We start from the raw sequence: 13,404 nt of genomic DNA, 5'->3' as shown, positions 1-13,404 counted from the left end.
TTATTCCATTCCAGTTATGCTGGCATTAAACTAATTGCTGATTAGCAGGTATAATGAACAAAAGCAACTGCCAGTGTAACAGAAAACAGTTGGGGTTTTGTTTGCCTGTTTTTATAGCACTGATAAAAATCCCATTTCACAATGAAAAGTTAATGACCATGACTGTTCTTCATTATGTGGTATTACTAGGTGCTAAAAACACGGCTTCTTAGCATGTTTGAGTTTGTAACATTAGAACTTGCTGACATCGTGGTGTGAGATCAGAACCGAGATACAGCAGGCCAGGTTGGAGGTGAAAATTTATTGAAAATTCCCAGGATTTCCCTTTTGCTTACACAAACTCAACACTTGGGCAGGGGCTTCCCTGCCGATTTTACCAGGTGTACTTGAGTTACCAGACTTAGGAAGATGAATTTAGGAAAGCTGATAACTCTCTTGAACAATAGGCTTTACTTTAGTGTGAAGTGCAGATGGCCGTTCGTGGTTGCCTGATCAGTGGGATTTAGAAGCAGAGCCCATTTCATGCTGTATTTATAAAGGAAGACCTCCTGAGGGTTGGAATGAGTTCATCCAACATCCACAAGAGAATGTTTATCTTTCAGTAAGGTGCCACTGTATTTGCCTTCAGGAAGGAATGACCAAAGGCTTGCCTGACTTACAAAGGTAGGGGTATAATGCCATTTCCAGTAGATGGCAATAGTTATTTGCATCTGAAATTCTGTGTTAAAAGATCTCTGGGGCCAGCTGCTCACAGGGAGGTTCACTGCAGCTGCTGTCCCCTGGAGCTTTTTATTGGAATGCCTGTGCCGTGCTGCCCCTCCGGGCTGTCAGTGCTGGGCTCTCCTGCTGCGGTAAGTCCCTGCTGGCACCCCCTCCCCTTTCCCAGGGGAGCCACAGGGCAGGGCTGGCCCGGCAGTGCAGCCACCTCACCTGCTCTGCAGGCAAGTGCCAGAGCAGGGCAGGCAGGGACTGAGAGATGCTCAGGGACAGAAAATATATAACTCTGCTTCTCACAGGAAACTACCTGCCTCCCAAATGGCAGGAAAATGTTGCTGCTCCTGCCCCCCATCTGGTCTCAAATTCAATTTTCTCAGTCTTCCCTCACCTCCCCAGAGCTTACTTGCTCCTTCAGTTGCAAGGACAAAGTGGGTCAAGAGCAAGGAAACTTGGGTTTTCTCAGTTTTAAAACAGCTGAGCTGCCCTTTTCCCAGCAGCATCCCAAGCTTGCTCTCTCTGACAACTCCTAAACTTCAGTGTGGAAGTGATGGTGCCCTGAGGAGCAGTTGTGAAACTTAACAGAATGAAAATATTTGCCTCTGGGCATACTTTTTGGCCAGGTGTTGGTGTCTGTGGACGTTGTGTAACACATCAACAGCCAGGCTGGAGATAGTTGCAGTGCAGGACACACATCTAAGAAATTCAGTGTGTCCCAAATGTATCTTTTTTATTAAGTGCAGGCAGATACTTGGTGTAGCCAGATCTGTGTTGGGGAGAAGTGGCTAAATGCCTTAAAACTCATCAAAATACTTTCTGGGTGGGAAAAAGATGCATTTGGGGAAAACTATACAGCCAGTCTGTGTACAGTAATTGAAATGAGGGGGCACAGCGTTGGAGACTCCTGCCTTCCCTGCCCAGGGGAATACTCTCCTAAAGATAGTTTAAAAAGTTGCTTACATAAGGCAATGTCCTAAACTGCTGTTTGTATGATTATTTAGGAGAGCACAGAAAGTATTAAATAGTTCTCTGCCAATTTTCATAAAGACGATACCTTAAATACTTCATGGCTTTTTGTTCCTGCAGCTGTGTTCTCAGTACACTCATAAAATCCCTCCTAACCTATAACAGATTGTAGGGCATTTGATTTTCAGCTGCTTGTGCAATGTCTTCTCAACTGAAAGAAGTCAGCTGGCAGCTGCAGGGTTTTGTTTCTCAGCTCTACCTGAGGCTCCTGTTAATTGTACAGTCACACGTAGTGTTTTTACTTTTATGCGTAAAGATTGAAAATGCTGCTTTGGCAGCAGTGCTGCCTCCTTCCAGGGTCCTTGAGAGGACAAGTGCCTTACCTGGGGAATACTTTGGCAAAGGTGATGTGCTTTTGAAAATACAAACTTTCTTTTTTTTTTTTTTTTTTTAATAGGATGCACACACAGATTTAAGCTGTTCAGTTTTGCCGGTGTATTTTGCCAGCTGCCCTGAGACTGATTCCAGGGGCACTTGGGAGCACAAGAAGGACCCAGGGGATGTTTGCTGGGTAGCCAAGCCCTTGGGGCTCCATAATGGGGCAGTGCAAAGGACCAGGGCATCCATCAGTGCCAGACACGACCTGGATGTTTCTATTTGCAAATCCAGCATCTCCTATACAACTTAAGTCTCATCCCACCAGCCAGCTGCAGCTAAAATAAGACAGAGACACATCACCAGTGAAACAGTGTTTAATATAGTTAAATTACTTAAATAGATTTCAATTTCCATGGGAAATCATAACTCTATCCATTTTTGCAAGATCCAGAGTAAAGAGTGTGTGAATACCCCTTGAAATGATCATGACACACTGTCAACAATCACAGCTAGAGATACTGGGGACTTGAAATTTCATTGACAACACAACTTCATAAGGTGAATCAAAAGCTAAGAAGACTGCAGACTTTTGGAAAGCAGAAAGCAAACCTAAAATCAAGTGTATGGCATGAAGGTAATGAAACTCAGTGAGGGACAAAGGGAATGGGAGGTGGAGGAGGGGAGAAAGGCATAACACCATGAGGCAACTTAAGTTTATTTTGCAAACCAGGAAAGATGTAAAGGAGCAAAAGTATAGTACAAGGGCAGACTTGGCAGTTTTACAGAAGTCAATATACTATACTTTTCAGAGATGTTTCCTAGTGGAAGGGAGAAGGAAAGGGGAGATGCCATTTAAGCTCATGTTTAAATGGCTTAATGCTTGGGTCATGCTTAGCAATAGAGCAAATTAATTAAGACAGGTCCATGGATTTTCACTTATTCTCATTGTTGAGTAGGAAAAAGAAATCGCCACCACCATAGTGCAATCATTATGCTGTGAGTACTACAATAATTCTGCCCTGAGAAGAGTGGAAAAGAAGTTTATTAAATGTCAAAAGATTGGAGTAATTTTTAGTGCTAGCCAAATTCAATATCAAAACTTTCCCCTCATAGAATATAAAAAATATAGCTTTTTAAAATATTTTTTAATAAAATATCAAGGGATTTTTCTTTCAGTTAGAAAAGGTACATAAATGATAACAGTGAACTATTCAGAAACCCCCCCACTAGTGATAAAGATGCCCAACACAGTATCAATGGCACTATTTTAAGGTCAACCACCTCATATACACACTTCCCATCATAATCCTTTTTGAAGATCAGCTAATTCCTGAAAATTGAAAATCTGTGAATCAGTTTAAATAAGTGCTTACTACAGGAAAGTAAACTCGATGCTGCAGCACATAGTTCCTTGTAATGTCACATGGCAGTTACAATGTCAGACAACTCTCAGATCAGCAAGATTCTATTAAGACCATCTATGAAAAATGATTTTTTAAAAATAAAAGTTCAAATGAGCTTTTTTTCCTTTTCTCATAAGAGCTCCTGTTAAGAGTTAGAAGATTGGGTTAGAGCTCTTTTTGACGTGTTTGATACCGTCTCAGTAGCTAAAAACTCAAAGGTCCTGTTTCCATTGGGAAGCCGCCACCCTCCGCTGGAACGCTGCATGGAACAATTCTGTGACTACCGCGGGCTTTTCCTCTTCTTTGGGGTTGTAGATTTTTCTGGATTTTCATTTTAAAATGCATCTGATTCAGCCTGGAAACTCACCTGTTTGTTGTTGGTTGATTGTATAGTGATAATCTGAAAACTGCCAAGTCTGTGTTCAGAGTATTACACAGAAAAAAATTACACAAAAGTCTACAGGTTATATACACCTCCCCCCACACCTTGGTGTGGACAGCCTGCCTTCTAATTTATATATAATTTACAAAATATAGAATTTGGTATATCTGTTAGATCTCCATGTTTTCAATATTACAAAATAAAAAATACAAAAAAACCCACAACAAATTTCAGGGGAGTTCCCCCCACAAAGTGTCTCTTGTTTACATCTAGTCTTTCCCATGTAAACTGATAGATACCAAAGAAGAGCACAGACGACTTTTTAATAAATATGGTTGTAGAGCCATCTTCCTTTATCCTGATCTTCCCCTTCATCAGGTGTGCCAGCCCCACTCAGAAGAGCAGTCATTTAGCCATGGAGAAGAAGGAAAAAGAGGGGGCAAGGCTATAATGTCTTGTCACACTAAAACATTACCAATGCCCTTCTAAAAGGCCTTTTTGTGTGCTGCAACAGTGGGTGTCAGTTTTGAAAGCCCATTCAAAACAGCTAATAAAAGCACAGTGGTACACTTCAAATAGCTGGCAGTATGGGATGGAAACATTATGGGAGTGCAAATCCATTCCAAAATAATGCTTTGTAGTGAATCATACATTCCTTCAACCAAGTAAATGTTGTGTTGTGTCAATAAATACTTAAATAGCTTCTTATGCCATCCTGTGGTAGCAGCCTTTAAAAAAAATGCCGAATTCATGTCTTGTCTGTGAACTCTGTAGTGCACATCTTTGGTCAACTTAGCACTCGGCCAGGAACAACTCCAAGGTGGTTTCTTCTTTCTCTTGCCTTTCTCGATGGGTGGCCAAAGAATTTGCTGATACCAGCTCTAGAGTCATGGGGTGAGATTTCAACTGCGCCGCATGTTCAGCTTCACTACCAAAAAATTATTCTTCTCCTATTCACAATCCTGGGTAATGCAAAATCCATCTTTGAGAGGTGCTGCAGTCAGTGCTAACTGATTGGAGGCCCTTCATTTAGAAAGTAGGTGGTCATTTCCCCTTTGCCTTTGACCTTTATGACTCCTCGGTACTCCAGCTGATAGTTGTTGGCTGCTAAAACCTGGTACATGTCCGTGGTTACCTGCAGAATAAATGAGAGTGAACAGGTGCTTGCCTTGTCTTCCACGCAGTCTTTCCATCTGCTTTTGGAATAATCCATGGACAAAATAAAGTAGTATCAACTGTTTTGTTCCTAAGTCAATCAATGTCTGCACATCAGTCACTAACTGAAAGGTTGGCACAAATTGCTGAACAAACACAACCGTTAGGACCTGAGAAAGTACAGATGTCACACACAGTTCACAACTAGGGAAACTGCATTTTTCAAGGAGGTCACTGGATAAAGCTTAACAAATTAGTCACATTTTTTAAAACACACCAGTCAGTTCAGTCTGCTCAGACGTATTCATTGTATCACTGTGGCAGTAGGAAAACAGGTCAAACTTACTAAAATATCCTCCAAAATTACCTAGAAGTTACACAGTGGGTGAACAGTTTAGGAGTCAGCGGTTGTTTTTATGAAGGAGAAGGTAGTGGGCAGTGGGAGAGAACTGATCAAATGGAATACTCTAGCCAGCATCCAAATTGTCTCTGCAGATTTCACATAATGACTTGTGCTGCAGAACAACAGAAGTTTAAAGACCATTTCCTGAGGTATTTGTTTATTACAATATCATTTCTCACCCTTTTTTAGGTGGCTTTACAGGCCATCTCAAGAGTGATGCCTAAATATCGATCCAGTTAACTGACAGGCAAGGAAACAGCAGGGCTGCCCCTCTTGGGCTTTACGTCAGCTGCTCTATTTTTATAACCCTTCAGTGTTCTCCCAAGGAATGACATTCTGTCACTGTGGACATTGGCTCAGCAAAAGCAGGACACTGGAATTGAATCACTCACTGGAAAGGTCACATCTGGAGGCCGAGGAGATGTGTGATTATCAGACAGGTCCCATTAACCCCTTAAACAATCCTCTCTCTGTCTGCTGTGTGTCCCCATCCGGCTGATGCCTGGACCCTTGGTGGCCTCATGCTGCTCATGTCACAGTGAGCAGCAAAGTGAATTACAGAAATACAGGGCTGAATTGGGCCCTTGGAAAATGGAACAAACACCTCACACAGCTGAGCAGCACATGTGAGCAGGGATCAGCAGGACTGTGCTCAGTGCCAGTGAGCACACGGGGAAGGAGGCTCAGCTCAGCACTTCCACCCAGAACTAAAATGCAAATTTTTAAACAAAGGTTGCAGTGTGGATCATGATTAAAAGACAGAACTTGCTGGTACCACCAGCATTCCCTAAGTGGCTTTTCTTTCAGTTCTGTGTAGGTAGATGTATGGAATAAAGGAATAAAATGAAACCAAAATTTCAATTCTAATTAAGTTTCAAAATGTGTAAGTGACACAGGGCTGGCAGGGTAAGTTTTCCAGGGATTGCCTTACCTGAATCCTGTCAGGCACTCCTGTGCTGTCCATTCTGCTGGCTACATTCACTGTGTTGCCCCAGATGTCGTACTGGGGTTTGCGGGCTCCTATCACCCCAGCTACAACAGGACCAATATTGAGGCCTGGAAGGAGAGGAGAAATATGCTCAGATCCATTTGCTTGAGGCAGCTTGTTTTTCAGACGGTAAAAACCCATCCTGAGCCTCCCTGGTTCTAGCTGTACTTTACCCTGACACGTAAAGCTATGGCCAAACTGTGGGGAGAGAAATGTTAAAATAGAATTTGGCTTCTTTGATCCATTATGCCCAACTGACTAGCAGCTTGAGATGGATCTGCTCAATCCAGACCTATTTTCCAGTGCCAGATAATGGCATAGTTTTTTTGCCACCTGGCTAACAAGCAAACCACTCACTTGAAGTCAGCACATACTTGCTGCAATGCTGAGGGCCTGCAAGGCAGAGCCTTCCAGAACAAACACCACACTTGACATGCTCAAATATCTTCTTCCTTTTCTGTCACTTTTTATTCCCTGACTTGAAAGACAATTTAATGTCCAAGACTGCCAGAGCTGGAAGCACAGGGGCAAAATGAGCCCATGGTCAACCACCATGAAAGACCATGCTGTGGCAGGAACTACACTGCTTCAAATTCCCTAGGGAGCTTCAGTGGTGCTGCTATAACCTAAAAAACTACTGTGATATTTCACAGAGGCCGAAGTGGTCACCAGCCACCAGACAATCAACCTCACTGTACAGCTAATGTAACATCTGTGGTTTTTACTGTCCATAAAATCCCCACCCCAGAATGACCACTACCTACATGGAATCCTGTCAGCATAAGGACATTACCTATCTTCATCTGGAAGTTGTTGAATGAATGCTCATTAATGTATTTCATTTGGTCCATTAACCTCATGGCAAAATCTGCCAGAGCTTTGATGTGTGTCTTCCCTTCCTTGTCATAAGTGGAGTCGTTGAGGCCTGAGGCAGCCATGTACGTGCTGCCGATGGTCTTGATCTTCTCCAGCTGCCTGAATTGGTCTTCACTTATTATCTGTGTCACAAGAGCAAAAGAAGCAAATAAACCTTGACAAACACACAGATCTTGGTAATGTCCATGCCACGTGTCCCGCATTGCTGCAAGCATTACAAAGTAGTGGACAGAGCCAGGAAGACAGAGGAAGGAAGGGGATTAGATACTCAAAGGAATGACAAGGGAATAGAAGGGGTTTCATTGTGGGAAAAAGATAAAACTGAAGATTCCTAAGGGTAAGGAGAAATGAACCATGGATCCAATACACCACCCTCCTGCAGGAGCTCAGCAAAGCCCAACTAACCTCATGGATTCAGTTCACTTTGCTCACCCAGATTTTCTGTGACTTACTTCGTCAAAATCAGCAATGATCTCATTGAGCAGCCTCAGACACTCCACCCCTTCATTGTTGGCTTCCAGCTCCACGTAGAACTCCGAGAAGTTGCTTATGGAGGCGAACATGACAGCCACGCACTCGCAGGACTGGTAGTACAGCTCATCGTTGCGCCGCTCCTGAGCCAGGAAATGGGCTGCCACGTCCTTGGGCAGGATGTTGTGGAGCAGGCGTCTGTTGTAGGCCTGCAGCTCCTCCATCTCCTCCTTCTCCTCGGTGGCCTAGAGTAGGGGAGAGACACAGGGATGCACTTAATCTTTTGGGGGCTGCTCTGGGGAGGGGGAAAAAGCTGAAAATTAACTTGCAGTGAGAGCGGAAATAGAGCGGGGGAAACTGCAAAGGAGAGCAGAGCCAGAGGATGCAGAAACTTGTGTTTTGCAGTGGAAAATGTTCCATCTCTTCGTGCGCACATGTATGGAAAAGCAGGCAGAGAATAATGCCAGAATCCAGCATTGTATTTCTGAGCCCTGACCTGGTTAACCACTCAGCTCACTCCTTCCATTGTTTTCCCATTTATAAATGAGGATTACAATGTTTATCTGCTTCCCAAGGAGCTTTAATTAATTGTTGCTTCCTCAGTGCCTTGTACTCAAACCACAAAGACCTATAATTAGAATGATGTCCTGCCACCCAGAAGGTAGAAAATCTAAATAAAACCTGCAGTCCTGCATCCCCCAGCCATGAGTGCTGGCCAGAGCCCAGCCCTGTCCTGCTTGCTTGGGAATCACATACAGGGCCCAAACGTCACTCATGGGCACAAGTAGTGAAAACATTAACGGTGAACCCCGGGACAGAAGCACAGTGTGGCATTATCCACAGAGTGTTGGTTAGCCAGTCCTGCTGCCTGAGGGGTAATGAAGGCTGGACATTGAGCCAGTTCCCACTGCTTAACAGGAAACTGAATGAAAATGCAAATGTGAATCTTTCACACCCTTAAGCACAGCAAAGTAAAGCTCACTGAACTCTGGGAAAGAATTCAGCAGTGAATATGAGCTTCCTATATCTATAAATTGTGTTACATTACATGTTCCTGCAGCAGTAACAGCTCAATTGCCCAAATTCATTAATCTCAACCTTCAGATCTATAACCCTTTACCATGGGAGCCATCCAAGGGGCATTTACAAGGAAAAAACGGGTTGAATAACTGGGATGAGGTGCACAGAGTATGCAAAGTACCAAAGAAGAGCAGAGCATTATTAGTATGCCCAGTTATAGCATTATTAGTATGCCCAGTTATAAGCCAGATTCAGATTAAATTCAAAGGCACTTCATCACACTCCTCAACTCGACAGTGAAGAGCTCAGTCATTTTATATTAATGCCAAAGACCACATGTGATCCTCCCACAGCCAACACCCACTAACCTGAAGTTTCCAGAGGAAATCAAGCCTTGCAGTGGATTCCACTTGCTGGGCATGCAAGTACAGTGCCAGGACAAAGACGGTGATGATGACTGGGGTCACAATCTTCAGTGCGACTCGTGTCGTCACCGGGGGGCTGCAGCCAAGGAAAGAGCACAACTTCCCTGTAACTGGAAGAACACGGCCTTGCCACACCCCACACTTCCCACTTTGAGGCTACCCAGCCTCTCAGGCTTTTTTTTTCCTTTCCCCTCAAAGCCTGTGTTGGCAAAGGGACAAATCTTTACAAAAAGCTGGAGACTCTGGCTCACAGGTGCCAATTTCTAAAGGAGGACTTGGAAACTGGAAAGGTAATCCAGCTTCTTAGAAAGGGTTGTCATTGATACAAAGGGCACTCTTCAGAGAATGGCCATACATGCTAAGGGTGACAACATTGAAAAGCTGACAGCTCCTCAGACTGTGTTCATCCTGCCTTCTGCACTAGCTTCCCCAGGCTCCTGAGTAAGGAACTGCTCTAACTCATGGCTTTTCTAATTAGTCACTTCTTAATGGGCTTTGTTGTGTAAGTGCTCTGTAAGCTGAACAGAGCACTAAGGCATATTCACACCTCCTCTGACAAGCAGGCAAATAAAAACTGTTAAATATGAATGACAGAGTTATACAGTATGAAAATATTTTGATAAAACCTTTAAATTGTATTACAAATAAGCCTTGAGCTGACATAAGTCCCACAGGAAAGAGGATGCTCTGAGAGCAGCTATACATACAAAAGGGCAACACTCAGTCCACTCAGGGCACCTGCACTGTGCTGTAGCAGCTCCCAGCAATGCACAACCACCAGACACTGCTGGTGAGTCAGTGTGCTGCTCTTGCACCTTGCGAACACAAAATACCTACCAACAGAGACCTATAAAATATTTCATGCCAAAATGACTCACCATGAGGATGTATCATTTGCAGACACGCTGAAAAAAGAAAAAAAGCACAAACACAAGGTCAGTGGAGTGTTTGGCTCCCTGCAGCTCTTGCCCTTCTGCACATCATTGCACAGCGCCTCTGCAGTGTGGCACCTCTAACACTGTGTGGGGCTACAGCTCTTTGGAAGCAGAAAACTGCTAAAAGATGGGAGGGGGAGGAGAAAACAGGCTTCTGAGCTACACTCAAAACTCCAGAGTGATAGTGTGACATGGTTAATGTGGGTAAAATATCAAAGAAGCATTAAGAGTGAGAGAATAATTTGGGATTTTAATGTCAGTGTGGGATGCTTGGCAAATGCCTGTGCATCGATCACTCCTTCATTAGGTCAGACTACAAAATTTGGCCTAAGGAAGAAAGCTTTGGGCTTTTTTATCTTGTGAGGGATAACTCTTTTCTTCTCCTTTTATTGTGGCATGGAGATGTCTTTAATTCCTTTAACTCTAATCTTGCTCCCTTCTGCACATTTCTCATTGCCAGCTGGTGCCCAGCTCTGGGTACCACACACAAGGGCACTGAAGAAAACCCTTTAGCACCTTCCTCTTACTATTGACAATTCTGCAAAGTACCCAGGTGCATCAGAGCTGCCGGGGGAGATGGAAGGTGTGCTTTTTGTCACTGAAAGGACAGATCGGAGCTTTCTGGTAGGTAGCAGCTGTCTGAGCTCCTGACTGATTGATTGCTTAATGCTGCTGGCTTTGTTCTCGAGTGTGGGTGGAGTATTAGGTGGCTGAGAACCATGCACAAGCATCTTTTGAAATGCAAGGAAAGAGATCAGTGTTTAAATTACTGTAGTATCATCGATGCAATTAGAACTTTGCAGGCTACAAACGTGATATTAGCCTGAGAATGTGACAGCTCTCTAGAGAGCTTCAGGCCACAGTTTTATGGGGTTGGAGGGAACCTTGCTACACAATCAGACATCTAAATGATCAAAATCAAAATAGGCAAAGGAACCTAACTGGGCATAACATCAAAAAACAAAAGCATAGCAACTCTCTAACCTTGTTTGTTCCAAGACATTTTCTGCAGTTCTGAGCATGGAATTTCTTCTGACATGGATTTTGCAACCCACTGTTGTCTTGCACACAATCTATTGCGTGGCTCTTGGCCAGCTCCAGCACTGCACATGTGTGCTTGGACACCGACATAAAGCCTGGGGACTCCCCCATGAAAGGCTGGATCTAGCTGGAGACACTGCCCACATGCAGTATGATTCCCCTGCTTCCCTAAATGTCACTCCCGATGACTGACTGCCCTCCCTTTTCACTCTCTCTTATGATGGGAGCACGGCAGACCTGACCCTTAGTACTGAGGCTGCAGCTCACTGTGGGGGTTACTCTTGCTCTAAAACCTTCATCAGAGACTATGAAGTGCAGCAAACCAGTATTTACAATAACTCTCTGGGTAAGTGAAGATGCCCAGTGCAAGCAGTACGGGAGTTACATTGGGAGGTTGTTTCCCCACGGAACAGACATTTCCAGTAGCAGATGGTTCTTTAATTACTGGAAGGGAACACAGAGAGAAGCTTGCTAACTGCACTCCTGCTCAAGTGAAGTGCACATTTTTAGCAGGAAATGCAGTTCATTTTAGAGACAGCTCCCATAGGACCAGAGCATCTCACTTTTCCCAGCCACAGTTGCAAGGACAGACAGCTGGAACAGAAACGATGGCTTTGATGAACAAATCACAGGGCAAAGCTCTCTGGGCTTCCCTGTGCAGGAACGCAGTTTAGAAGATCACATTGGCCCATCACATCTTTAAAGCAATGGATCAGTTTTATCTTCTGCAGAGGAAGAAGGTAACACGATAGCCCTGTGCTTGCAGTCACACTCCCTGTGTCACACGCTGGTGTGGCTGCAGCCAAGGCCAGCAATTCCCAACGTGCTGCAATCAGCCTTTCAGCTGCCTGCATGCTGGGTTGGTTTGTACACAGAAGTGTGAAGTGACATCTGCCTCACTTCTAATTAGTCAGAGTACCATAGTGGCTGCAGAGCAGACACTAATTATGTGGCTACAATGGGCACCCAATTAAAGCAGTATGAGGTCACGGTGGCTTTTCTGGTTTTTTAGTATCAGCTGGACAATAAGGCCCATCTCTGAACTCTGTGCTACATGCTGAGCTCCCATTCCACACAAATGGCCTTCCAGACACTGGGGCAATAAATAGCCATCCACGGAGCTCTTTGGACAAAATAAATTGTCCTGGATTCCACTGGAATAGAGTTAAATTTCTTCCTAGCTGGTGCAGTGCTGTGTTTTGGATTAAGTATGAGAATGATGTTGATAACATGCTGATGTATTAGTTGTTGCTAAGTAGTGTGTTTATACTAAGTCAAGGACTTTTCAGCTCCTCAACAACCCCAGTGAGCAGGCTGGAGGGACACAAGATGCTGGGAGGGGACACAAGATGCTGGGAGGGGACACAACCAGGACAGCTGACCCCAACTGGCCGAAAGGAATATTCCATACCATATGGCATCATGCTTAGTATGGGAACTGGGGGGAAATCTGGCCTGGGGCTGCTGCTCAGGAACTGGCTGGGCATTGGTTGGCAACTGGTGAGCGACTGTATTGTGCATCACTTGTTTTGTCTATTCTAATTATTATTATTATTATTACTATGATTAGTTTCTCTCTTTTCTGTCCCATTAAACTGACTTTAACTCAACCCATGAGTTTTCTCACTTTTCCCCTTCCAGCTCTGTCCCCCATCCCACCACAGGGCAGTGGCTGTGTGGGGCTGAGCTGCAGCTGGGGCTGAACCACCACACAAATCCCATTTAGTGAGAGATAATACAGCATCACAGAAAGCTATTTCTGGGAAAACATGCTAACCTTCTCCACTTTATTACTGACTTTATTACTGACATTCTGATTGTGAAGTGATGTAAATTACACTTCCAAGTGCTGTAATTTCGCTTAGTGCTTGAATTACAAGAATGAAATTATATTTGAGATATAAAATGCTTTTATTTCACTAATTGTGTTAGAAAATGCTAAATAGCTTCTGCTGATGGAACACCTAATATCTGAAAAAAGGGAAGAAAACCTCATTCTCCCTATACCTCCCCACAGAAAGCTCCATGGGGTTTCCTACCTAATTTCACTCAATTGAGTTAACAAAATAATTTAAGTGATTACTGCCAATGGCAGCAAAAGCTACATTTCCATTAACTGGCAATGGCAGCAAAAGCTGTATATCCATTAATTATTACTGGGCACACAGGAGTGCTGAAATCATGGAACAGTCATGTGAAGGACAGGAGTAACCAGATGCATCAGGCTTGAAGGGTTGATGGTTAATG

At 43.9% G+C, this 13,404-nt stretch overlaps 1 protein-coding gene across 1 annotated transcript in view; it reads right to left on the bottom strand.

The window, feature by feature from the left end:
• Positions 1-2,416: 2,416 nt before the first annotated feature.
• Positions 2,417-13,404, bottom strand: part of ADCY5 (adenylate cyclase 5) — a 204,467-nt gene continuing 193,479 nt past the window's right edge. The window contains exons 16-21 of the mRNA XM_038143319.1: positions 10,060-10,086; positions 9,125-9,257; positions 7,718-7,981; positions 7,183-7,387; positions 6,333-6,457; positions 2,417-4,978 (exon numbers count right to left, since the gene is read on the bottom strand). Of these exons, the coding sequence (XP_037999247.1) occupies positions 4,850-4,978; positions 6,333-6,457; positions 7,183-7,387; positions 7,718-7,981; positions 9,125-9,257; positions 10,060-10,086 (883 nt within the window). The 3' untranslated portion in view covers positions 2,417-4,849. The remainder of the gene's footprint in view (positions 4,979-6,332; positions 6,458-7,182; positions 7,388-7,717; positions 7,982-9,124; positions 9,258-10,059; positions 10,087-13,404) is intronic.

Source organism: Motacilla alba, chromosome 7, assembly GCF_015832195.1.
Source record: "Motacilla alba alba isolate MOTALB_02 chromosome 7, Motacilla_alba_V1.0_pri, whole genome shotgun sequence".
Lineage (NCBI taxonomy): Eukaryota > Metazoa > Chordata > Aves > Passeriformes > Motacillidae > Motacilla > Motacilla alba.
Note: the sequence above shows the minus strand (reverse complement) of the source record. Positions and strands in the feature narration are given on the sequence as shown.